The sequence below is a fragment of the Rhyacophila brunnea genome, unplaced genomic scaffold (genome assembly GCF_057557595.1).
Source record: "Rhyacophila brunnea isolate RB1 unplaced genomic scaffold, BYU_Rbru_1.0 scaffold_5, whole genome shotgun sequence".
Classification (NCBI taxonomy): Eukaryota; Metazoa; Arthropoda; class Insecta; order Trichoptera; family Rhyacophilidae; genus Rhyacophila; species Rhyacophila brunnea.
In genome coordinates, this window is record NW_028233170.1 from 46,281,571 (window position 1) to 46,306,144 (window position 24,574).

The following is a 24,574-nucleotide window of genomic DNA, read 5'->3' on the forward strand; positions in this document are numbered from 1 at the left end:
AATTATAATGCTTGGACCTGATTTTATGTGTCCGAAATTCATGTTTTCCTGCTATTTGCGTCTTGTTGCATTAGTAAATTTTAATTTTTTCAGTCTTCTATAATAAAGAATCTAACATTCTTAATTTTATATATCGTGGGTTACTGCCGAAAGTTGGTAAATCTCGAAATCATGTTATGAGAGTAATTGCATTTTGAAGTTTGACATGCGCTATAAAATCAGGCATAATGCTAATTTCTTTGTATTTTATGTGCATGTTCTATATCGGATGACCTTGAATTTTTTTCTAGCATACCTATTTATATAAAGACATAATCTGTTGTTAACTCTAAATACCGAAATTATTGTTTTACCAACTTTTAGCAGCAACTCCACTCCATTCAGTACTGAATACAATAAATAATAATTTCATTATTCATTAGTACAAGAACGCCAATAGAGCCAATTGATTAGTGTCAGACGTCTGTTATGAAAATGTTAATAATGTCATTTACGCACATTGCCTCCTGATTAGTGTAATTTGTAGTACTTCAGTTTAAATTTAGATATAAGAAATAATTCGCATAAACCATAGACAGATCGATAGATTAGAGATCAAAGCACTCACCCGGAAAGTGAAAGACGTGAGTTTTAGTCCCACTCGGTCCATCTTTTTTCCTGATCTTATGTATGTTTCTGATGTTTTTCAAAATTGTGTTTTTTGTATATTCATATTATGCTGTGAAAACACATTAAGCGAGATTCATTAGGTTATTCCAAATTATATAAGGAATTTCAAGGGACCGTCAAAAATGATCAGTTATATCTGAAATTCATTATAAGTTATCAGTGAAAAACAACCTTCCATTTTTAATTAAACCATTTGTGAGCTCATCACAGAACACTTTTAGTTACTTGTGTATATTATGTTTATGTACGAGTAGGTGGTATGTACATAGAACTTTGTTATAGCAATGTCTATTTAAGATGTCATTTATTTCAGTTGATTCGAATTTATTTTATTTGTATATAGTCTCTGTTCTGGCAGAACACACTAACTGGAGAATACTAGTTTTGAGTAGTTTGACTTTGAAGTTGTTAAAAAGTTTGAAATAATGGTCTATCATGTGAGTTTATTAAGTAATCGTAAAAAGGATGACTTTAAAATAAAGACTGTTTATTTATTAAGAAGGTTTCCAGACGGTAAACTTTGAAATAAGGAACATTTTGGTACTAACTCAATATGTCATTTTTTCGAATTAGTGTCTTCTGCCAGAACAGTGACGATATAATCTCACTACAGTCGGTTTTTATTGAAAACTGGAGTATTTCGTGTCTGAAGAGAAATTGTTTCCGACGTAGTGGGAACTGGAGCTGCTTACATTCACTCTCACAGTCACTCTCATGTGTGAACACATTACCATCACGTCATGTGTTGTCATGATAAGCTCACGCTCCAGGAAAAAGATGTGCAATGTCGTTTTTTTTTGTATTTAAAATGTTATCAGACTATTGCTCCCATCGCATAGCACATTTTGAACCATAAACTAATATTGGCAGTTAGCAAAATCTACCAAATGGCCAGAACAACAATGAGGTCACCTCACGCATATCATGCTGCATCATGTCAGTGAAGGTTTTTTTTATTTTCTGCATGTTTATACATTTTCGTCTCATTCCAAAACTACATGTTCTATGTTTTAGTGGTTTGCTCTATGGATTTTCTATTAGATTATTATCTATGTCTGGTATTTACGCATATTATCTATGGTCTGCTGGTTGTTGGTTTTTCAAAATAATTATTATCTATGCATGCAATATCGCAAGTAATTTTGACATACACACACGTAGAAATTGTTTAAATTAATTATAATTACCACGAATCATGAGTAATAATTCAAAATGACAAATGTAAAGCATTGTTATTGGTGCCTTATAGAATTTATTTTTTCGTTATTTTCGACAAGACATCGATAAAATTAAAGACCGAAAATGTCATTGTCGGTTTGGGTAATCGAGAGTGCATTTATCTACCAAGCAAGAATTCTTGAATGTTTTTTGTAAAAATTAATGGATAACATTTTATAAAAACGGAAATTGCCACACCTACGTAATTTGACTGCCATTAATTGCTTAACCCAATGCTTTGTGTTTGCTATTAATTTATACCATGAAGCCATGCTTTTTTACCCTTTTTTTATTTTGTCGATCAATCACTGCGAAAGCTATAACATTTTCAATATCCTCTTTCCAATCCGAGGAATATGTACTCAAGTTCACACTTTCCATGCTTGGTTTTATAGAGATAGTGATCATTCAAAATATATAAATGTATCAGCATGACAATATGTGACAGTACGTGACGTGATGGTAATATGTTTGCCCCATAAATTTCATCATATTCTTCAAATTCGACTTCATTCTCATCAACTGCTAACACTTCCAGAACCTATAATTTTATCATCAAAAAGATCTACGCTATAAGTTTTATACGTTATATACTCGTCCTCGTATAACGCCCACGACGGCTGAGCGGCTTAATCGTCAGCTTACAATGTTGTGGGTCCCAGGTTTAAACTCTGGGTCTGGCAAATGCACATTGTTTTTCAATTTGTGTTTGGAGTCAGAGGATGGACCCAATAGGTTGAGCAAGTGGCTAACATCCATTTCTCATAAAAATGTGTTAATACAACCTCCATGATGATCGAACATGGTGAAGTAATAGTAGTAGTAGTACACCTACTCGTATGCGTTTATTTTTGATTACTTATTATCGGAAAGTTTGGAAACCTTACATGCAAAGACGGTTCGTTATATCCTCAAGTTTGCTTTCACTGGGTTCGCTACAAATGAACAAACTTTACACAGTTCTTTTGTAACTTTTATCTGGTCTTTTCAAATGGGTATGGTATAACTGTGCTTTAGTCAGATTTACTATAAATAAGCGAATGTACTGTACATCTAATATAATGTTGGTTAGTAGAATCAACAGTACGCCATATTCTATTCAATTTAATACAATGTGTTTTGTTTCAGGATTCTTCATCATCGGCAACATGAGTAATCTCACTCAAAGTAGTGACATTTGGAAGCAGATTAACAATACTCTCATTAAACAAGAAGCTATTGGACCTTCGCTGATTTTGCCATGCAGAATCCATTCTGATATCATAACGGAAGTATGGATCTTTTTATTTTACTAATAGGGCTCATTTGGCTTTTAAAAAGGTTAAGAATATTTGAGGTGGACGCCAGGGTGGGTCCTAAAGGTAACTTGTTGACCGCGGAGCATTTAATTACCATATTTAAACAACATGCTAATGTGCCGTCCGCGTTGAAAAGATTAAAGTATAGGAACTTTGGGGGTGGTAAACCGCCCATGCCCCAGAACGTCCAGGTGAATGTCAGACACCTGTAATGTTGGGCATGTCCAGGATCGAATATACACTAGTTATTTGTAACATGTGGATTCGGTCAAAGGCGGAATCTGAACCCCTGCAGACAATCCCATCCCATTTCAATAATATAAAACAACTGACCTTTCACGGATAAGGTTTAAATTTAAACTTTTAAAATTGTGTGGTAGATATGATTTATAATATGGAGATTAAAATGATATTGGCAAACCTTCATTCAAATTGAAGAACCCTGTTACCGTTATTTCTCGACAGATCTCTTCCTCTGCTGGTGTCTCTGATGTGCTGGACACAGCCTAGCCAGTGTAGCCGTTGGTGCTTTGCATGGATACATTAATTTCAGTAAATATATTTTCAGGTTAAGAGCAAAGAGGATTTTAAACTCGTTCCATATGGTGGCTGCAATAAACAATGCAATACCCTCCTCGAATGTGGCCATCATTGTAAGATGATATGCCATATTGCCAATGCTGACCATGGCTCATACAAATGCGTTGAGGAATGTAACCAGTAAGCCAACATAATATACTCATATTTATATTATTATCTTAGAAGATTTCGCAACCCAACGAATCTCGACTAAACACCACTTCTATTGATTTTTTAATATTTTCACTTCAACTTATACATTCCTGAGAAATTTGAATTTCCGTTTGAATTGAGCATATTTTTAACAAATTAACACTTTCACAGAAATTGCATTTTTAAAATCATATTTTCTCCATAATGCTGTAGTTTTAGCAACTTTCGTCTGAACTATCACAAATTAATTCCAATGTAAAGTAATATTATATGACAGGGATGGCGAACCTTTTTAAGAAAATTACTTATTACTTTGTATTGACAATAGATACAATATAAAAAATAAAGATTTAAGCAGATAATTAAAACTAAAACATTATTCTGAATAATATGCCCAAAGTAATACCAAAGCATGAGGTGTTAGTTTTTCTAGTTTTTTCTGATGTTACGATTGCGTAAGGCAGCAAAAAATGGTTATTTATTATCCGGAGATTCCCCCTGTGACCAGTGGGTCTCCAGATCATCATTTTCTGGTAGAAACGTCTAACTAAATGTTTCTTGATTTATTTATTCCATTTCTCAAATTCATATCACGGATGTTACCAGAATCATACATATGTGGAATTTTTAATTTATGTTAAACTATTTACAAATCTAAACGATTTTAATTTATAAAATTTCGAGGAATCAATATTGTGTTTAGTGTTTACATTTATTATATGAGATTGCTGTTTCTGATAGTAAAGCGAAGCATTTTTTTTTTCCAATCTTTCTCACTTTTATTAACCCGATCGCCGCGGATGGGACATATGTTGTTTTTTACATAAGCTCTGATACTGGGCGGATGTCGCAACTGTTGATATCGAAAATTGAAATGTCGGTAAAGTAGGAAATACTTCACGCATAGTATTAATTTTTGTATTGAAAAATGCTCTGATTCGTGTTCGTACCGCCATATCTATAACTTTGTCAAAAATATGTTGTTTTAATTTCATAAACATCGATCTTTCGAACCCCCTCGATCTATCGAGATTCGCCGGTACGATTGTATCAGTTCAAATCTACGCTGTATTTTTCGCGGCTGCGCAGTAGGTATACAAAATATATTTCATTCGAGTTGAGTGTGCGCCGAGTATTTACCGTGTAAAGTTGAGTTCACCGCGTTTTTTACATCATGTGCGGGAATACGAAAAAGACAACCAAAAAACGAAAAGAAATTTGTCGTAATATTTCTAAAAATGTACTTGAACTTGTGTTCTGGATTATGTCATTTATTACTCATGTGTCTCCCTAATTGTTTCAAAGTCATAAATCGAGCTCATTATTGAAAGTCGTAAATATTTAGTAAAGATGCGTCCACACGGAATGAAAAAATATATATTATTATATTTTAGAGGATTGCAAGTTTTACCAATAAATTACGAATTACTATGAAGGAATATATAAAACGTATAAATTTTTGCTAAAAAAACACACACGGGTAGGTATAAAATATAATATAAAATATAAATCATGGAATATTGACTTTTCAACTATATTACATATTATCTTCGCGTACAATTTAATGCTTATAAATTTTTCAAACCTTACCCAAAAAAAAGTTTTTATAGCACTTGGAAAAATTTACGCAATTTAAAAAATAAATATTGTTTTTTTTAAAAAACATAAAATGACAATCACTAACATAACACAATGCTCAATAAAACTGAAAAGTAATCTACAAAATCCAAGTTTCACTAAAAAAAAAACAAAAAAATTATTATAATATTTTCAACCAGTGTGGACTCACCTTTACGCTTAAATTAGAATGGCCCATAAAACATGTAAAATGCTGACACAATCTATGCCACGAAATAAAACTGGTGACTACCATCCAATTTTAACAGATTTGTCATCAATAAAACTTACACTAATTAACAATAATTCATAAGTCACCAATAAAAGCTATTATTTTCAATAATTTTTATGACATTTTTAAGTGTTTTTAACACGAGTAAAATAAAATTAGTCAGTTATTAATTGTCTTCATCGGCGCACTTGTTTTGAAGTCGAGTGCTTTGTCATCGAAAATGGCTACAGAGTTTATCCGAACAAAGCAATACGGTAGTTTTGTTAAAGTAAACACAGCGAAATTCAACACTCCATTATGTGTTTTAGTGTGGCACTTGGATCCTTATGTATCTAGGCATGATAACAGTTGTAGCCACAATTTTTAACTGCCGTATTTATTATAATACAGCGAAGAATAACATTTCGAAAAACCTACCGCGGACAGCACATCTTTTGTATGGAAACTTAACGCGCCGATCGGGTTAATTTATGTGAAAAAATAAAATGAATTGGCAATACATAAACTTCATTCAAACTCAGTTTAAAGTATTTTTTCTGTTATATTTTCGTTTTTATTTTATTTTCCATAAAAATTGATAAAAAAATCAATCCCGAAATTATGTTTACCAATCCCGGGAATCATAGGTATTGAAAATAGTTCCGGATCCCGGGATTGGAATCCCTAGTGGGTAGCACTGACGAAGGGTGGAAGTTGATCCGATATAAATAGTGCATACTAAACATTGTCAGTCAAACGTATTTGTTTTCATTGAATTAAGAATACATATTATTATAGATTAGTTAGATTTTTTTAAATTCATTAATTCCTACCTAATTAAACCATAATAGATAAAAAATATTCTTCTATCTATAAAATATCTAAAATCATGTATGGCCTTAATGCCACAGTTTCAGATTTATAGATAAACAAATATTTTCATTGCTTATGTCAGATCTTAACAGCCTACCTCCACAATTCGCCATTGGTGGGTAGAGTAAGTCTTCCAGGACTCCTGGATTTCAGGTTTCTCGCTTGCACACTTGTTATGTTTATATGGTTGGATCGGCACTTATTCACTCACGTGTGCGTACTCACCCTGTTTTGTTGGTGTGAATTGGTTTGTAATTGATATTAATCTGATGGCGGTTTCTACACTGGTTGTAAAGTGCCCGGGACGTATATAAGTTTGGAAGGGATTCCGGGAAGAGGGACATAATTGGCGCAAACATATTAAACCTAACAGGTATAGAAGATTAAAATTACTTGCGTTGTTTTATTAATATCAACAGAATAATACAATAATCATATTAAATGGACTTAACCACTGTTACGCCAGCAGCTCACTCAATGCAGGTATCTTCTTTAGTTAGCGGTGGACTTATATAACTGTATGTGTCGCTGATAGATAATTATTATGTGTATGTTTAATTTATATTACGGTAAATAATTAATATTTTCAGATTATGTCCGGCTGGTCACAGGTGTTTGCTGATATGTGAGGATGAATGCAATCCATGCGATGTGGCTGTTATAAAAACTTTATCATGCGGTCATGAAAAACAAATGCTATGCCACGAAGACCCAACTGAAGTAAAATGTCGTGTTAAGGTTGATGTAACACTGCGTTGCATGCATGACGTAAGTTAGTTTATAATTTATCACGTTTTGGCGCTTGTTCTCGTGGAAGTTATAAATTTTATAAAAAACATTGAAGAAAATCTTTTTTTGAAGGTGGAGTATTATTTTATTTTGTCTTGATTTATCTGTCTGTAATACAAACACACACACTCTCTCTCTCTCTTTGTCACGCATTACACATTAAACGCATTGAATATATCGATTAGAATGTCAAGAGCGTCAGCGCATAAACCGAGAGCAGTTATCAGAACGAAGGACAAGCGTATTCTTTACATGTGTTTAAGTTTATCCCATATTCTTCCACGCTCGAGATCAGTTGTCTGTTACTCCACATCCGTTAGGTATTTCAGTTCCCATTATTTCTGAGTTCCCTGATTATGCCTGATGTTATAGGGCATGTCATACTTTCAAATTGCTATGAGGTACTCCAGAACATGACTTCAAGAATTATCAACTTTTGGCAGTAACCCCACGTATATTTTTTCACACAGCAACAGGCCATGAGACCCAATAACAGTAGTGTAGTACATAATAGAAGAGAAACTATCACAAACACCCAGGCTTACAACAATAATATTGTGACCTCACGGGGAATCGAACCCGGTGCACTCCGAATGAAGGGCCAGCACCTTATGCACTGGACTACGAGGGTCGCTCACTTGACTCATTTTCGAGTTATGTGCTTGCCCATTTCCAAATTGAAAATATACTAATCCCAATATGCTAGGATTAATAAAATAAATTGGATTTCAATTCATGGTATTGTCTTCATTCAAAATTCATGTATTCTGTATCATTGTTTCAGACGAAAAAATTTTGTTACATGGATACACTTCAAGTTTCATGTGAAGTAAACTGTTTGTACCGACTGCAGTGTGGACATGTGTGCACTCGAAAGTGTCACAAGGAAGATGATCCCGACCATGAAAGCGTAAGAAATCTTTTTATTCTTTTACTAAGTGCCAGCCAATTTTTCAATTAATAAGAACTGAACTAACGCATAACGATCAAGGGGCACCACTAAACAAAACTGAAAATAGAAAATGATTTTATGAATATTAATTTTCAGTTCATGTGTAATATGCCGTGCACTCTCAACAACAAGGATTGCATCGCCGACCATCCTTGCACCAAGAAATGTCACCAAGAATGTGACCCTTGTAATGGCGTGGTAAGATTTTTTTTATTTTTTATTAATAACATCCTAGCGTTGCATCACAAAATATTACGAAATACGCAGCACTAAACCCATATTCTCTATAGCACATATCCATTTTGTAGCAGACATAGTGATTTACCTTATATTTATTTTGGCCACTTCACAAAAAGGTTTAGTAAATTTTTTTTATGAGAAAATTCATAAAATCTCTTTATAGCGATTTCGAAAAAGTTTTGCTGTCTTGCCATACATTTTTTGTAATTTGATTTTTTTTTTTCTGTCTCTTTGATTTCGAATTAACAGGGTTTTACTATAGTATTAATTTTTCAATATCAAGTGAACTGTAAAATAACTTGACTTTACCTATATAACGTATATCATAATCCCAGATTTACTGTTTGTAATTATTATTAACACCATCAATGCTTGATTTCGAATTTTAATTCTAATTGCTTTATGTTTTGTACTGGTGTCATTTTTAGCAACCTGGGATTTACCTTTTGGAATTTTCTGACTCAACTGACACGAATTTAATTTACTTAAGGGCGGTCATGCTCACCGTAGGTCAAAATGGAGCTTTTATTGTATTTTCAAAGCATGATCCTGGACATTCCTTAAACGTTATAGATAATCTATTTATATAATTTTGAAGCCTTATTATCCTTTATATTTATTTTAAACATTTGATGACTGCATAAAGTATTTTTATTACATAAAATAGTATTCTTTTAAACCTCTCGCTCTAATGTTTTAGAATATAGTCATATTTCAGTACATGCATGTGCAGTGGTGCTAAGATTCTTTACATTTATTAATTTTTAAACGCATTTATAAAACCATTAGTATAATTTATGTCGACATTATTGTAGTGAAATATTTACGATAAAAAATTATATTGATAATCTCTGTGATCCCAAATTTGACAAGAATTAGGCATTTTATTATTCAAAAAATGGGCAAGAGTAACACATTTGAAGATAATTCTAAAGATACTAATTATAAGCAATGTCTTTGACCATTCAAGTGTGATACACATCCTACGAATAATGATTGCTTTATAATAATTATTGACATAAGAATAAGGTAGTGTTTTTTTGAAATACACCATTTTTTTGGCATTCCCCAGTGGTTAAGCTATAACATACGGCCGTAGCCATAAATTGACAAACTATAATTGAAGTAGGGAGTAAAATGATGTTAACGTGCGTGTTTGAACATGTACCTAACCGTTTTTTTTTTTTTTTTTTTTAAACGGTACATATACATATAATTGTATAGTGTTGATCTGTGTGTCCCTGATAACTATCTTAGAATAGAGTTGTTTTTTCTCCCAAAGTGCAGAACCAACCTGCCACTGGTAATGCCAATTGGGAGGGCATTAACTATATTCAACCAAATTGCTACGGGTGATGATATATTCCACTTGCATGAGGTTGAGTTTAGGCGGACGCTATTTTATAAATTCTTAAAATAGGGTCTCCTTAACAAACTCGGTGTACTTCTTTGAATTTATATATGTATAATTGAGGAGCTCATTATCAAACACGGCCAAGTCATGTTCACTTTTTTTCAGGAGAGGCGAAAGTTTGTTTGACTACCTTTTCATGACGTTTTATGTTTTCATGCAATCTATACAGACAGCTTCTTATACTCCCAATAAGACAATTGAAAAGATAAAATTTTATTGAAGAATACATGACTTGGCTGTGTTTGATACTAAGGTGTTGACTTGGCCATGTTTGATACTAAGGTGTCCACTTGGCCGCTTTTGAAACTAAAATGACTTGAAACGGCATTTAAAATTAAAAATGACGTAGGGAATTCAGTCTTACCGCGTTGACACGGTCCAAGCACCATCCAAGTACACTTGGATCGAGTGCCATCCAAGTGACAGCTTCATACTATTTATTCCTATCCAAGTGCACTCGTATGAGACATCTTCATACTAATTATTCCTATCCAAGTCCACTTGGATCCTACTTGGACCGTGTCAACGCGGCTTTACAGCAGTTATTTTAGCTCATTATCAATCATTTGTTTATTCTTATTAATTAAAAATAAATATATTCAAATGCTTGATCAAACAAAAGAATAATTATGTATTATTCATAATAAATAATAAAATTGCTATGCTTCACTTTTATTATCCTTATAATAAAATTATTATTTCTTGAGCAAAGAATGGAATTGGATAGTAAAGGCTAAACATAATAAAATACCGAATTGTCACAATACAAGGGTCCTTGTTCATAATAATAACACAAACGATTAAAAATAAAATAAACATAAATTATAAAAATAGGGTGCATTCAATTTCATTTCATTTTAAATGGCATCTTATCCATTTACTATGGAACTAATTATAATCTACACTCGTCTCTTCTTTGCGGATATGACTATTCGTAAAGCACTCCGGAAGGTTATCATTTACCTCGGGTAAAGCAGAATTTTTATCGAAGACATCTTTATACCACGTCAATTAAATTGGTAAATATTATCTCAACTACATAACAAGTTGCAAGTTAATGGATTGCCATTATAAACTATTAAAATGGCATATAATTTAACTCATAAATGTATCAATTATCATTTATATTGTAAAATAAATACAAAGGCATGATTTAATTAGGTATTTTTGATTAATGTTATTTAATGTTGTTAGAAGAGGCGTGGTTTGACATTACACTAAAATTGCAGTGTTAAATAATTCCTTTTTTTTGCTATTCCAATGTTCTTTTCCATTGAGATGGGCTTTGTAATCACTTCCGTGCTTTGTCAAGAGTAACTTCTGCAACATCTTGTTGCATTTTAATACTAATTAACTGTAATAATTACGAAACAGGCAGGCACTAAATTTTAATTCGCTAAACATCAGGCAAACATAACTCCATACAAAAGATTGCCCGGTTGCAAACACCTGATTGAAATCCTGCAATCTGATTGGCTCCTTGATGACTTGGCTGCGTTGATAACAAGATGCCTCTGACTTGGCCGTTTTTGATATTGAGAGCACATGAGCACGTTAGTCCGAATTTTAATACTGAAATATATATTGAATTGTGGGCATTGAAGTTCCCTACCGGAATCAATCAAAAAATTAACATCAGCCAAAACATGACTTGGCCGTGTTTGATAATGAGCTCCTCAATTGTATTTTCACTGTTTTTGTATGTTTATATTACGTTCTCTTTTTATATTTTCATTTTTATCCCTTTTATTGCTTTTGTTGCTTTTGTTTTTCTTTCTTTATAATGTTTTATATCATGTTGTGAACGTCCTGAACTTATAATTTGTAATGTCCACAATATGTAAACATAAATAAATTGAATTGAATAACATTTTACAACTAATTTAAAAGACATTACTTAATGACATTTTGTTTCACTATTCGCATTTCCAAAAAGAAAATATTCTTTTAACAGTCCTAAATAGGATTGACAGTTTTTGGCGATTATTTCAAAATAGTGGGATATAAAGGTTACATACTTTGAACCTCATAGTCTGATTTATAAGCCCTAAGTAACTATAAGTTGCATATTTTCCACAGGTAAAACATGTATCCCGTAACTAAAAATGATTCAAATGGAATAGTAAAAAGCTGCAATCAATTAGGATTTCCCCGTAATGACATATCAGCCAAAATATAGAAGTTGCACAGTATTTAGATCTTTCTGTTTTGTTAAATTTTAGGTTATGAAATCTCGGTCATGTGGCCATATGGTTTCAACGACATGCATTGGGAATGTCGAATTGTTGTTCTGTGAATCGATCTGCGGACGACTACTGGAATGCGGGCACCCGTGCGAAAGACTCTGCAGTTCCTCTTGTGATGCTAAAGTTTGCAAAAACCTCGTGACCAATCCCTTCCGATCACTATGCGGGCACAATTTCCTCATACCATGCAACAGAGCCAAAATGGGTAAGGGAACAATGGATTAACATTTTCTGTGCACTCAGAAAAAATATAATATATAACAAAATATTTAAATAAATTCTACCTTCATTTCATTAGAATGATCGTGTGGATGTGTTTCCGTTTTGATACATTGTTAATAAAATCAGTGAAGTTTTACGCAATCAGTCTATAAATATCTTAGTAGTTTGAATCAGGCCTCTCCTAAACCAAACAGATGTTGTATATTTTTTTTTTATATGCAGTGAATACTAGGTATTATAATAATCTTAAAAATTGTATTAATTCAATTGGCGTAGAACTCAATTATAATGCTTTTGATTTTGAAGTTATGGTTAACTACATTTTTTCAGTGTATACAAATTATACAAAAGGTTTGTTTGAATGAATTACCACCGAATTCACGATGAATCTCTTAAAAACAAATAATTATGAATGTTGTAGATTCATTTCCACCTATTTTTTATGTTATAGAAAATGACAAAGCATCATTTTTACTGATGAAGTATTGTGAAGAAGAGTGCGGTCATGTGCTGAAGGGGTGTGAACACAAATGCAAAGGGACTTGCGGGCAATGCTTCGGTGGTCGCTTACACATTGATACCAGATAAAGGTATCCCCTGGGATACTACCGCAGCTGACCGAAGCATCAGTTTTCCCAAAAGGACACCTCAGCCTACCTCAGCCTAAAATTGTCCTTATGCAGTCCATTTCAGTCAAATAGCCATTGCCAATACCATTTAGATGACAACATTCTTTTTGCCATAAGTTCTCTCTGGGTACGAACTATGGCAATACAGAAACCGGATGGCCGCAACCGCCGCCATCAGAGAGAGAGTTCCGCGGAAAGAGAGAGATGACCACTGACGCGTGGGTGGGCAATATAACCGGCCGGCGCCAGCCGGCTCGCTCTCTTGCCGCCAGCCCGTTGCCCCGAAAGGTCCTCGCAGAACCTCGCCGTGTCCCGCCATCTTGTTATTATTTAGTACGCCGCGAGTTGCCGATCCCGCCGTGTCCGCTATTTTCCGAGTTGAGATATATCGCTGTACGCCGCGAGTTGTCGATATCGCCGTGTTCCGCCGCCTGGTGAGTTCAGTTATCTATAACGGTACGCCGCGAGTGCCAATACCGCCGTATTCGCCATTTGTCGAGTTTGGATATATCGCTGCACGCCGCTAGTTGTCGATATCGCCGTGTTCCGCCATCTTGTGGAATCGACAGTGTACAAGCTCGTCGCCTCGTGCCTGTCACCTCGTGACCACCGAGTCTGCGCCCCTCGCTGTTACCTCGTGCCCACAGAGCCTGCGCCCCGGGCTTGCCACTCGGTCCATCGAGTCTGCGCTCCAGCCGCCACCACGTGCTCGTCGCCTCGTGCCCCCGCCGGCGCCCGTGACCACCGATTCTGCGCCCCGGGCTTGCCACTCGGTCCATCGAGTCTGCGCTCCAGCCGCCACCACGTGCTCGTCGCCTCGTGCCCCCGCCGGCGCCCGTGACCACCGATTCTGCGCCCCGTGCTGCTGCCTCGTGCCCTCGGGAGTCTGCGCCCCTCGCTGTTACCTCGTGCCCACAGAGCCTGCGCCCCGGGCTTGCCACTCGGTCCATCGAGTCTGCGCTCCAGCCGCCACCACGTGCTCGTCGCCTCGTGCCCCCGCCGGCGCTCGTGCCTGTCATCTCGTGACCACCGATTCTGCGCCCCGTGCTGCTGCCTCGTGCCCTCGGGAGTCGGCGCCCCTCGCTGTTACCTCGTGCCTCCAGAGCCTGCGCCCCGTGCTGGCTCACGCTTAATCTCAATTATATCAGTCCATGTCCTTACAGTTAATACAACCAGCCGGCGCTCGTGCCTGTCATCTCGTGACCACCGATTCTGCGCCCCGTGCTGCTGCCTCGTGCCCTCGGAAGCCTGCGCCCCTCGCTGTTACCTCGTGCCCACAGAGCCTGCGCCCCGTGCTGGCTCTCGCTTAATCTCAATTATATCAGTCCATGTTAATACAGTTAATACAATAGTAATCTATCAATAAATGCCGACCTAACAATCCGTGTTTCAGTCTCCTGCCCCTCACTCTTGCCCTAAGCCCTGTGTCACGGCCCGCCGAATTCGTCTCACCAACGAAGGCCGGTGACATACTGGCGCAAGTACAACGTGAGGCTTGCGGGCAGAACTGTGTCCGCCGAATCCACAGCGACCCTGAGATCAGCGGCAGATAAACGTGAGTGAGTACCTTGACAATTATTAAGTGACGCAGTGCCAAGGACTCACTCTCAAGAGACAAAAATACCGTGCGGGCCTGGTTCATGATAACCAGGTCGAAATCTGGGAAACTGCACGCCCAGTGGCGCCCGACCAACCAACTAATTGACCAGCAAGACACACCAATCATGGAAGACGAGCAGACCAACACACCCTTGGAAGCCCGGTTCCAAGATTCGCCGGCTGGAGAATCCGTTGCTCCAAGTCTTCCATCGGCAGGGACTCGGACCGTTAGTCCCGCACCAGACGCCCACGCAACCACGACGGCGAAGTCCTTCAAGCCCTGGGGACACAAACCAGAGCTGGAAGTAGAATACAGCGGCGCCCCCCACCAGGACGTTAGTGAGTTCCTGCGGGAGTGCGAGAAATACTTCGAAAAGGCCTTCACCCCGGCGGCAAACTGGAGCACCGTGGCAAACCGCCAGCTGCGGGGAGAGGCGGCTCGTTGGGCAACGACACTTCCACACGCATGTGAGTGGCAACTCTACGTGTGGGAGATAAAACGTTTTTTTAACTCCCGCACGAGACGAGAGGAGCAAGAGGCCGATCTCCGCCAGCTACGTCAGGGCCCACGGGAGGAAGCGTATAGGTTCCTCATGCAGAAGCGGCAGCTGGCCGCTGTCTTGCGACCTGGAGCAAGATCGGAAGACTTGGCCGAAGGGTTCTATTCCCTGATGACGGGCCGCGACCAGGCCCGAGTGGACCGCCGCCCGTGGACCACCTTGGAAGAACTCCTGGCCATCGCCGAGCAACTCCGGCCGCAAGCAATGCCAGTATTTGACCTAGCGCCGGTCAACCGAAAGCCAGTTCCCGAAAAAGCAACTGGTTGTTGCAAAGGCAGCAACTGCCCCTGCCAGCAGGGTAACGGCCGAGGAAGCCAGCGACCCCGGGAGGACAGCCGTCGCTCGCCGAAATTTAATCCGAGTCTCCCCAACCTTAACAATGACTCCGCCACCTCCCAACCAAACCCTCAAGCTTTCATGGGAGCCCCGACCAACACTCCGACGGGGGAAGCAGGGACGGGCCGCGGTCAGCCCGACCGCGCCCGCGACGACAGTGGCCCCAGCGCACGCGGTTTCAATCCCCGTGGGCGTGGCGGCCACAACTCATCGGGGGAGCAAAGGAGAGTCATCAGAGACGCCAACGGCCAACGCCAATGTTGGCATTGTCCCGGCTTTCACGAGAACCGGGACTGCGAATACAGGCCGAGGAATCCCCGCGAGTCTGAATGAAGAGCCCGCGCGGCCCCCACGTTCTCCGCAAGGCTCACGGAGAAGACAGGGGTAGCCGCGATGCGGGTACTCGAGGAACATACAGTGCCAGTGACCTCGCCTCGCATGGCAGTGCGATCGCAAGGCCCGGTCATGGCAAGAGACCCCTCACTAGACAAAGTGCCCGATACCCTCTACCTTAATGAACATTCTTCAAATGCCATAATGTGTGAAAATTTTAATGAACATTCTTCAAATGCCAAATTGCGTGAATATTTTAATGAACATTCTTCAAATGCCATATGTGAACTTATTAATGAACATTCTTCAAATGACATATGTGAAACTTTTAATGAACATTCTTCCAATGCGAACCCGGACCATCTCAATGAGCTTACGGCCATACTAGCCAATAGATTAGATAGACATTTACTTATAATTACCGCCGATCCTGGCCATGTAAATGACGTTTCAGGTGACCAGGACGATGGAGCGAGGAAGACAAGCGGTCCGCCGAATCCTGCGGCCGTCCATGACACGACTTCCGCGGCCATTTTCAGCGCATGGGAGTTGCGAGGTGCCAGTCCAACCGGGAGTCACCTGCTGAAGATACCCCTCCGGATCAGCGGGTGCCCGATGGCATTGGAAGCCATCGTGGATAGCGGCGCCACGCACACCTTGGTGCGGAGCGCACTCGTCTGCCCACCACTCGTCCCAAGAGGACCACTGCTGTCGCTCACTGCCGCTGGAGGTCACACCCTGCCAACTCGAGGTGAAGTCATCGTACGTGGATATCTTCGCGACGATCCCCTTGAGGTACGTGCTCTCGCCTTAGACAGCCTTCACGTCGATCTCATTCTTGGCCTGGATTGGCTGGACGCAGAAGAAGTAGTCATCGACATGAAGCGCCGCTGTCTTCACTACGGAGTCATTAAACGCCAGACGCTGCACTGTTCGCCATCAGTGCCTCGAACTCCGTGCGGGCCGGTCACCTTGGCAGAACTCGACCAAACCATCCCGGAAGCCGCGCGCTTATCGCTACAGAGGGTCTTAGAAGAGTTCTCAGGCTGCTTTGCTAAGACTGGACCCCCCTGTCGAACCACGGAATTCCGCATCTACCTGACCGACGACACGCCCTTCCGCATTGCACCCTATCGGCAGTCCGAGCCAAAGCGGAAGAAAATCCAAGAGGAGGTCGAGAAGATGCTAGCGGAGGGCATCCTCGAACCAAGCCGCTCGTCTTATAGCTCCCCCATCGTAATGGTCCCGAAGAAAGACGGTACCAGCCGCTTTTGTGTGGACTACAGGCGACTGAACGCAGTTACGAAGGACGAGGCGACGACGCTGCCACTCATTCTCGAGACCCTCAAGGACCTTGGAACAGCACGGATCTTCAGCTCCCTCGATTTGAAGCATGGATACTGGCAAGTTCCACTACACCCGACGACGAAGCCATTGACAGCATTCACCACCGCGGACGGAGGATGCTACCAGTTCCGTGTTCTCCCCTTTGGCCTCCGTGGAGCCCCAGGGAGTTTTCAGCGCCTCATGAGCCAGGAGGTGCTGGTCGGCCTGGTAAACAAGATCTGCCTGGTATATCTGGATGATATAATTGTCTATAGCCGGACTTGGGAAGATCACGAGTTGCATTTGCGACTCGTGCTGGAACGCCTGCAACGCCACGACTTGCGGGTGGCCGCCGCCAAATGCCAGATTGGCAGGACAGAAGTGAATTACCTGGGGCATCGCATCACCGCGACGGGAAACGAGCCTCAAGAGCATCACCTCACCGGCCTGGAGGCCGCCACCGTTCCGACCACCCGTCGCGAAGTTCGCGCGTTCCTCGGCCTGTGCAATTGGCTACGCGAATATGTACCACGATTCGCCGACCTGGCCGTCCCGTTAACGGAGCTGTTGCGAACCACTGTGCGTTTCAAATGGACCCCCGCAGCCGACCAAGCCTTCAGAAATATAAAAAACGCCATGTCACAACCCCTGCGCCTCTCACGACCAGACTTCGAGCGCCCCTTCTGCATACAAACGGACGCCAGTGGCCATGGTATCGCCGCCGTCCTCTTCCAACCTCGCGAGGACGCCGGGCGAGATGTTATCGCTTACGCCAGTAGGCGTCTGACAGAACCTGAACGACGGTACCATTCGAACGAGCAGGAGACGCTCGCAGCTGTTTGGGGCATCAATAAGTACCGAGGGTATTTAGAGGGTCGTCGCTTCAGGCTCATCACGGACAATCAGGCGCTTACCTGGCTAAACACGGCCAAAGACCAAAAGGGCAAGCTCGCTAGATGGGCCATTCTCCTGAGCGAGTTTTCCTTCACCACCGAACACTGCCCCGGGGAAGAGAACCAGCTAGCCGACCTTCTCTCCCGGAACCCACATGCTGACGTCTTCCCACCTGCAGAGGACAAGGAAGAGGAAGAGAGACTAGGCGTCCCAACGCTCCGCGCTACACCGACCGCCTACCTTGTCACGTTTTCTGACTTAGCCACGACCATCCTTGCCAGACAGAAAACCGACCCTGACACAGCCAGCCACATCGCTCGTCTATCACAACCCGCTATAGATAACCAGCACGCTGGGTGCTTCACGTTGCAAGACGGTATTCTCCTACATGCACGAGCTCAGCAAGACCCCCGCCTCGTCGTGCCCGGAAGTTTGAGGGAAGACGTCATCCGGTTGCATCATGAGCGCGGCCACCCAGGTGCCGAGGAAACTATGAACGCTCTTAGCCAGCGCTACTACTGGCATAGACAGCGCCATGACGTCAAGGCATATGTCCGTGGCTGCGCTGTTTGTGCCACTCGGAAGCGAGGAAGCCTCCAAGCCCCCGCACAACAGACGTCACATACGGAGGCACGCAAACCTTGGGAGGTGCTGGCACTCGACCTCATGGGTCCATACCCCCGAAGCCGACGAGGAAAAAAATATCTCCTGGTGGTCACCGATCTCTTTTCACGGTGGATCGAAGCTTTCGCCATGTCAGCCGGCACGACTGTCAAGATAATTTCAGTCTTGCAGGAGCAAGTACTCGCTCGGTTCGGTTATCCTCGCGCCATCCTAACTGATAACGGACCGCAGTTCGCTCATCCGCAATGGCTGTCGGCGCTCGACTCGTGGGGTACTGCGCATTGGACTACGCCAATATATACCCCACGAGCTAACCCAACAGAGCGCCGCAACCAGGAGATCAAGAAGGGACTGCGGATCCGCATTAAGCCCAATCAGCAGGATAGGTGGGATGAACACCTCCCAGATGTTCTTGAAGACTTGCGTTGCCGCCGTAATGCCGCTACCGGCTTCTCACCGGGGAGAGTGGTTCTCTGCCAGGAGATATCACGCCCAGGAGATTACCTCCACCCGGTAATTCTCGACGCACCCCGACCTCAAAACTACAACCGAGACGCCCTCGACGCCGCAGTCCTGGGAAATCAGCAAGCTTACATCCAGAAACGTCGACGCCAACCCGGCGTAGGCCCTCCAGCATACGAGACCGGCGAGAAGGTTTACATAAAAACACACCTACTTACGCGCGACGGAGTTTGCGGGGGGCTACAGCCGCGATGGTCAGGCCCGCACGACGTACTGAAGAGGGCCGGGAAGAGCTCCTACTGGATTGATCGACGGGGACGGCCATGCAAGGTCCACGTCGACCAGATCCGGAAGTGCCATCCACGCGCCTTCCCGCAGGCCGCAGACGAACCGGTGCCCGGCGTCCCAGACACCGAGCCAACCAGCGAAGCATCCGTCTCCGGCACGAATGCTCCACGGCCAAACGACGCCCCGGACATCGGCTCCGCCGTCGACCAGCCAGATATGACGCCTGACAGCGGCTTCGACGTCAGATCTGCAGCGGACGCTCCGGCCACCGGCGCCGACGTCCAGACTACCCGCGAAGCATTCGTCTCCGGCACGAATGCTCCACGGCCCAACGACGCCCCGGACATCGGCTCCGCCGTCGACCAGCCAGATATGACGCCTGACAGCGGCTTCGACGTCAGATCTGCAGCGGGCGCTCCGGCCACCGGCGCCGACGTCCAGACTACCAGCGAAGCATTCGTCTCCGGCACGAATGCTCCACGGCCCAACGACGCCCCGGACATCGGCTCCGCCGTCGACCAGCCAGATATGACGCCTGACAGCGGCTTCGACGTCAGATCTGCAGCGGGCGCTCCGGCCACCGGCGCCGACGACCAGCCAGATATGACGCCTGACAACGGCTTCGACGTCAGATCAGACCAGCCTACGCCCAGCCACGACAACACATCCGGCGTCAGCCACAATGCCTCGCCAGAGAACCAACCAAGACGCCTACGGCTAAAGACGCGCCCACTTCGATGCCTCGGCTGCACCGAGAAACATCGCCTCCCGCAAGGAAAGGGGGGTTCCACTTCCAGCCACCTCGCTCGACGCCTATTCTTTGGAGCCGGCACCCCCACAGAATGGCCAATCTCCGTGAAGTCCCTTATGAACCAGATAAGATGGGTACCCTGGTCCCTAGTCGCGAGACGGAGGCGACTAGCAGGTGCAACAGGCCCAACCCCACACCTCTACAGCCCACGGAAACGACGGACTGGGATACCCGAAGGACTTCACGAAGGGAGCTGGAAACCCCTGAAGCGGGGACGCGCAGGAATCCGACACACGCCGAGGAACTTGGGTACCACAGGCCGCACTTAGGTGAACTGGTCCACAAGGACAAGGCCGGCAGGCTGATGGAAAGACCGACGCTTCGGTCGTTCCCCGGAGGGAGCGTTTGATACCAGATAAAGGTATCCCCTGGGATACTACCGCAGCTGACCGAAGCATCAGTTTTCCCAAAAGGACACCTCAGCCTACCTCAGCCTAAAATTGTCCTTATGCAGTCCATTTCAGTCAAATAGCCATTGCCAATACCATTTAGATGACAACATTCTTTTTGCCATAAGTTCTCTCTGGGTACGAACTATGGCAATACAGAAACCGGATGGCCGCAACCGCCGCCATCAGAGAGAGAGTTCCGCGGAAAGAGAGAGATGACCACTGACGCGTGGGTGGGCAATATAACCGGCCGGCGCCAGCCGGCTCGCTCTCTTGCCGCCAGCCCGTTGCCCCGAAAGGTCCTCGCAGAACCTCGCCGTGTCCCGCCATCTTGTTATTATTTAGTACGCCGCGAGTTGCCGATCCCGCCGTGTCCGCTATTTTCCGAGTTGAGATATATCGCTGTACGCCGCGAGTTGTCGATATCGCCGTGTTCCGCCGCCTGGTGAGTTCAGTTATCTATAACGGTACGCCGCGAGTGCCAATACCGCCGTATTCGCCATTTGTCGAGTTTGGATATATCGCTGCACGCCGCTAGTTGTCGATATCGCCGTGTTCCGCCATCTTGTGGAATCGACAGTGTACAAGCTCGTCGCCTCGTGCCTGTCACCTCGTGACCACCGAGTCTGCGCCCCTCGCTGTTACCTCGTGCCCACAGAGCCTGCGCCCCGGGCTTGCCACTCGGTCCATCGAGTCTGCGCTCCAGCCGCCACCACGTGCTCGTCGCCTCGTGCCCCCGCCGGCGCCCGTGACCACCGATTCTGCGCCCCGGGCTTGCCACTCGGTCCATCGAGTCTGCGCTCCAGCCGCCACCACGTGCTCGTCGCCTCGTGCCCCCGCCGGCGCCCGTGACCACCGATTCTGCGCCCCGTGCTGCTGCCTCGTGCCCTCGGGAGTCTGCGCCCCTCGCTGTTACCTCGTGCCCACAGAGCCTGCGCCCCGGGCTTGCCACTCGGTCCATCGAGTCTGCGCTCCAGCCGCCACCACGTGCTCGTCGCCTCGTGCCCCCGCCGGCGCTCGTGCCTGTCATCTCGTGACCACCGATTCTGCGCCCCGTGCTGCTGCCTCGTGCCCTCGGGAGTCGGCGCCCCTCGCTGTTACCTCGTGCCTCCAGAGCCTGCGCCCCGTGCTGGCTCACGCTTAATCTCAATTATATCAGTCCATGTCCTTACAGTTAATACAACCAGCCGGCGCTCGTGCCTGTCATCTCGTGACCACCGATTCTGCGCCCCGTGCTGCTGCCTCGTGCCCTCGGAAGCCTGCGCCCCTCGCTGTTACCTCGTGCCCACAGAGCCTGCGCCCCGTGCTGGCTCTCGCTTAATCTCAATTATATCAGTCCATGTTAATACAGTTAATACAATAGTAATCTATCAATAAATGCCGACCTAACAATCCGTGTTTCAGTCTCCTGCCCCTCACTCTTGCCCTAAGCCCTGTGTCACGGCCCGCCGAATTCGTCTCACCAACGAAGGCCGGTGACAACATGCCATGTCAAGAAAATTGTGGCCACATTCTCGTGTGCGGTCACGGGTACATAATATGTTTTATCATCTTTACCCACTCTATTTTTTATTTTTTTTATTACATACCCCGCAAATGACTGCTTCTGGTTTTGTTCTAATTTACAAAAATTTCCAATTTTTGTAAATTAGAACAAAAAGTTACATATTAAACTAAAGCAGTGCCGTGTTTGCAAACAGTAAATATTTTATTTGCAGTCTTTACTGTGTTTGACAGTTTTTTGTGATTATCTCAAAGTGATGGAATATTGACATACTCAGAGATCATCCTCTGATACCTACATATTCTGAACCTCCTTTCTTAAACTTTTACTATTTATTTTTTAATCTAAGTTTATTTTCTTATAGAACATTGGTAATCAGTCATGCCGTTTATTGTGACCTTCTGACTATATTAACAATATAAAAAACATTTTCTGTACATATCCAAATAATTACCTAGCTCTGTCTGTGAAACATTGTAAAATGCCATTATCAGTTAATTAGAACTTTAAACCCATAACAGATCCTTTCAAAAAATGGGGATTCAAACAGCTCTGGTTCTGCTGCTCTACCATATGATTGAAATTATCAAAATATGTGCCCACGGTAGAAGCACAAGTATGTGTTTACCTCCAAAGCTGTTGATAACGGGTTCGAATCCCACGTATGGAAAATTCACATACTTTTTTCCGATGTGTGTTTGAATGAATGTAACAAGACAAACCGTATTAATGTTGTACATAGAAACGGTTGCCAAATGATTGAACTATAATTATTCAGAATATTATGTAGATCAAAGAACCAAACTGTGTTATCATTACATCAACTGCCAAAGGTAAAAAAAAAATCTCCCATCTTGTTTCAACAAGCCAAGAATATTTTTTGTGCCTATCAGTTCTAATACACTAAAAACTTATGACACGAAAGTTCTGTAAGGCCCCTAGTATGGTCCAAGTTTTATGATTTTTATCATGATTTGATTTTCAGATGTGAAGAGCCTTGCCGCGAATCTTGTCCGCCATGTAAGCGCTCGTGCTCTGTAAAGTGCCAGCATTCCGAGTGCCCTCTGTCCTGCGGAGTCCCCTGTCGACCGTGTAAGGTACATAAATGAACCCAAATTTTCTTCTCAGGTTATGTCAGCATCTCGTATCTGCACCTTATACACTCTGTCGATGGTATTAAGGTCGGCTTGACGAAAGGGTAGATCAGGTTGAGAATTTCTTGAGGCAACCGTACTATGTCGCTAATCCACGTCCAATGTCACTTTCTCAACTTTTTAACGTGACGAGAGGCTGAATGGTCCACCCTTTAATCTCTTCATTACTCATAAAGTCATACTACTGCACACTCAATATTCTCCGCAAGTAGCTGGTGTCGAAGCTCAGTAACCATTTGAGCATTTGTAAGGCGCCATGACCACTTCCGTAAAGCAACACTGTCAGAATGGAAACAACAAACAGGCGGCTTTTGTTTTAACTGGAGATATTGAAAAAACTTTCTTCTTTAGAGATGGAACTTCAATGTATGAAATTGAATCAAAAAAAGGATTTCAACCTGCTGGCCTCTATCCAGCGCTGATGACACATAATCAGTGAATTCCATCAGGTTGATGTTAATGATAAGTTGCATGATTAATTATATAATAAACGATCTCATATTACTTTGAGGCATTTGTACATGTTATCTAAAAATAAAACAAAATATAAATCTCAAATAAGTTCACACAATACCCTAAATCCGGCCCATCATACTTCACTGCACATACCATTTGAGGCTCGCGCGCGCGCGTATGCATGCTTGCTGCATAATTTACTGTGTTTCAATACAGTGGTATGTTTGTTTTTAAACTTCTAACATTTATTGCTAAGCAATAAATAAACAAGCTGGAGTTTTGAAATGCAGCAGATTTTTTCCGATAATAAATATGATTTTTTCGATTTATGGAATGTTGAATTGTTTTCTGGATCAAAAACCATTTCGTATTACGAAATTTGTATTATCGGTATGATTTTATATGAAAATTGCGTCGGCAGGATAATATTTCGGCGAAAATTTTGTATTATGACGAATTTCGAATTAACCGTTTAAAAGGTTTATGGCCCACTTCTCAAAAAAGGTTCGCTTTTGCAAAGGTGGCCAGCGGTTGTGATAACTATTTTAGGGAAACCATTATATAAAACTTAAACAAATGAATCAATCAACACAAAATGCTTATCATCTTTTATGACACTACAACCCTTGGTGGGTCTTAGCCTCCTTCAAAAACTTCGTCCATCCTGGACGATCCAGCACTCTCCAATTGCTTTGACTGACCATTTTTAAATCTCACGTGGCACAGTC

The 24,574-nt window shown here is 42.9% G+C and overlaps 3 protein-coding genes across 3 annotated transcripts in view; 1 reads left to right on the plus strand and 2 right to left on the minus strand.

Annotated features, from left to right (window-relative positions):
- LOC147066486 (NFX1-type zinc finger-containing protein 1-like) overlaps positions 1–24,574 on the plus strand; it is a 63,911-nt gene that overhangs the window by 30,569 nt on the left and 8,768 nt on the right. The window contains exons 12-20 of the mRNA XM_085956206.1: positions 3,016–3,158; positions 3,754–3,905; positions 7,209–7,386; positions 8,192–8,317; positions 8,456–8,557; positions 12,236–12,464; positions 12,933–13,052; positions 22,214–22,262; positions 23,222–23,333. Coding sequence (XP_085812332.1) covers positions 3,016–3,158; positions 3,754–3,905; positions 7,209–7,386; positions 8,192–8,317; positions 8,456–8,557; positions 12,236–12,464; positions 12,933–13,052; positions 22,214–22,262; positions 23,222–23,333 — 1,211 coding nt within the window. The remainder of the gene's footprint in view (positions 1–3,015; positions 3,159–3,753; positions 3,906–7,208; positions 7,387–8,191; positions 8,318–8,455; positions 8,558–12,235; positions 12,465–12,932; positions 13,053–22,213; positions 22,263–23,221; positions 23,334–24,574) is intronic.
- On the minus strand, positions 13,362–14,486 carry LOC147066487 (uncharacterized). Its single transcript, XM_085955444.1, has 2 exons — positions 14,016–14,486; positions 13,362–13,979 (listed from the first exon to the last, which is right to left on the minus strand). Exons 1-2 carry the CDS (start codon positions 14,127–14,129, stop codon positions 13,551–13,553), a joined length of 543 nt encoding a protein of 180 aa, XP_085811570.1. The 5' UTR covers positions 14,130–14,486; the 3' UTR covers positions 13,362–13,550.
- On the minus strand, positions 21,000–22,119 carry LOC147066488 (uncharacterized). Its single transcript, XM_085955443.1, has 2 exons — positions 21,649–22,119; positions 21,000–21,612 (listed from the first exon to the last, which is right to left on the minus strand). Exons 1-2 carry the CDS (start codon positions 21,760–21,762, stop codon positions 21,184–21,186), a joined length of 543 nt encoding a protein of 180 aa, XP_085811569.1. The 5' UTR covers positions 21,763–22,119; the 3' UTR covers positions 21,000–21,183.

Coding starts and splice junctions, on each gene's coding strand:
- LOC147066487 (XM_085955444.1), bottom strand. CDS start 14,129: ATGACAGGCACGAGCGCCGGCGGGGGCACGAGGCGACGAGCACGTGGT. Junction 13,980..14,015: donor GCAGGCTCTGTGGGCACGAG/GTAACAGCGAGG, acceptor CGAGGGCACGAG/GCAGCAGCACGGGGCGCAGA.
- LOC147066488 (XM_085955443.1), bottom strand. CDS start 21,762: ATGACAGGCACGAGCGCCGGCGGGGGCACGAGGCGACGAGCACGTGGT. Junction 21,613..21,648: donor GCAGGCTCTGTGGGCACGAG/GTAACAGCGAGG, acceptor CGAGGGCACGAG/GCAGCAGCACGGGGCGCAGA.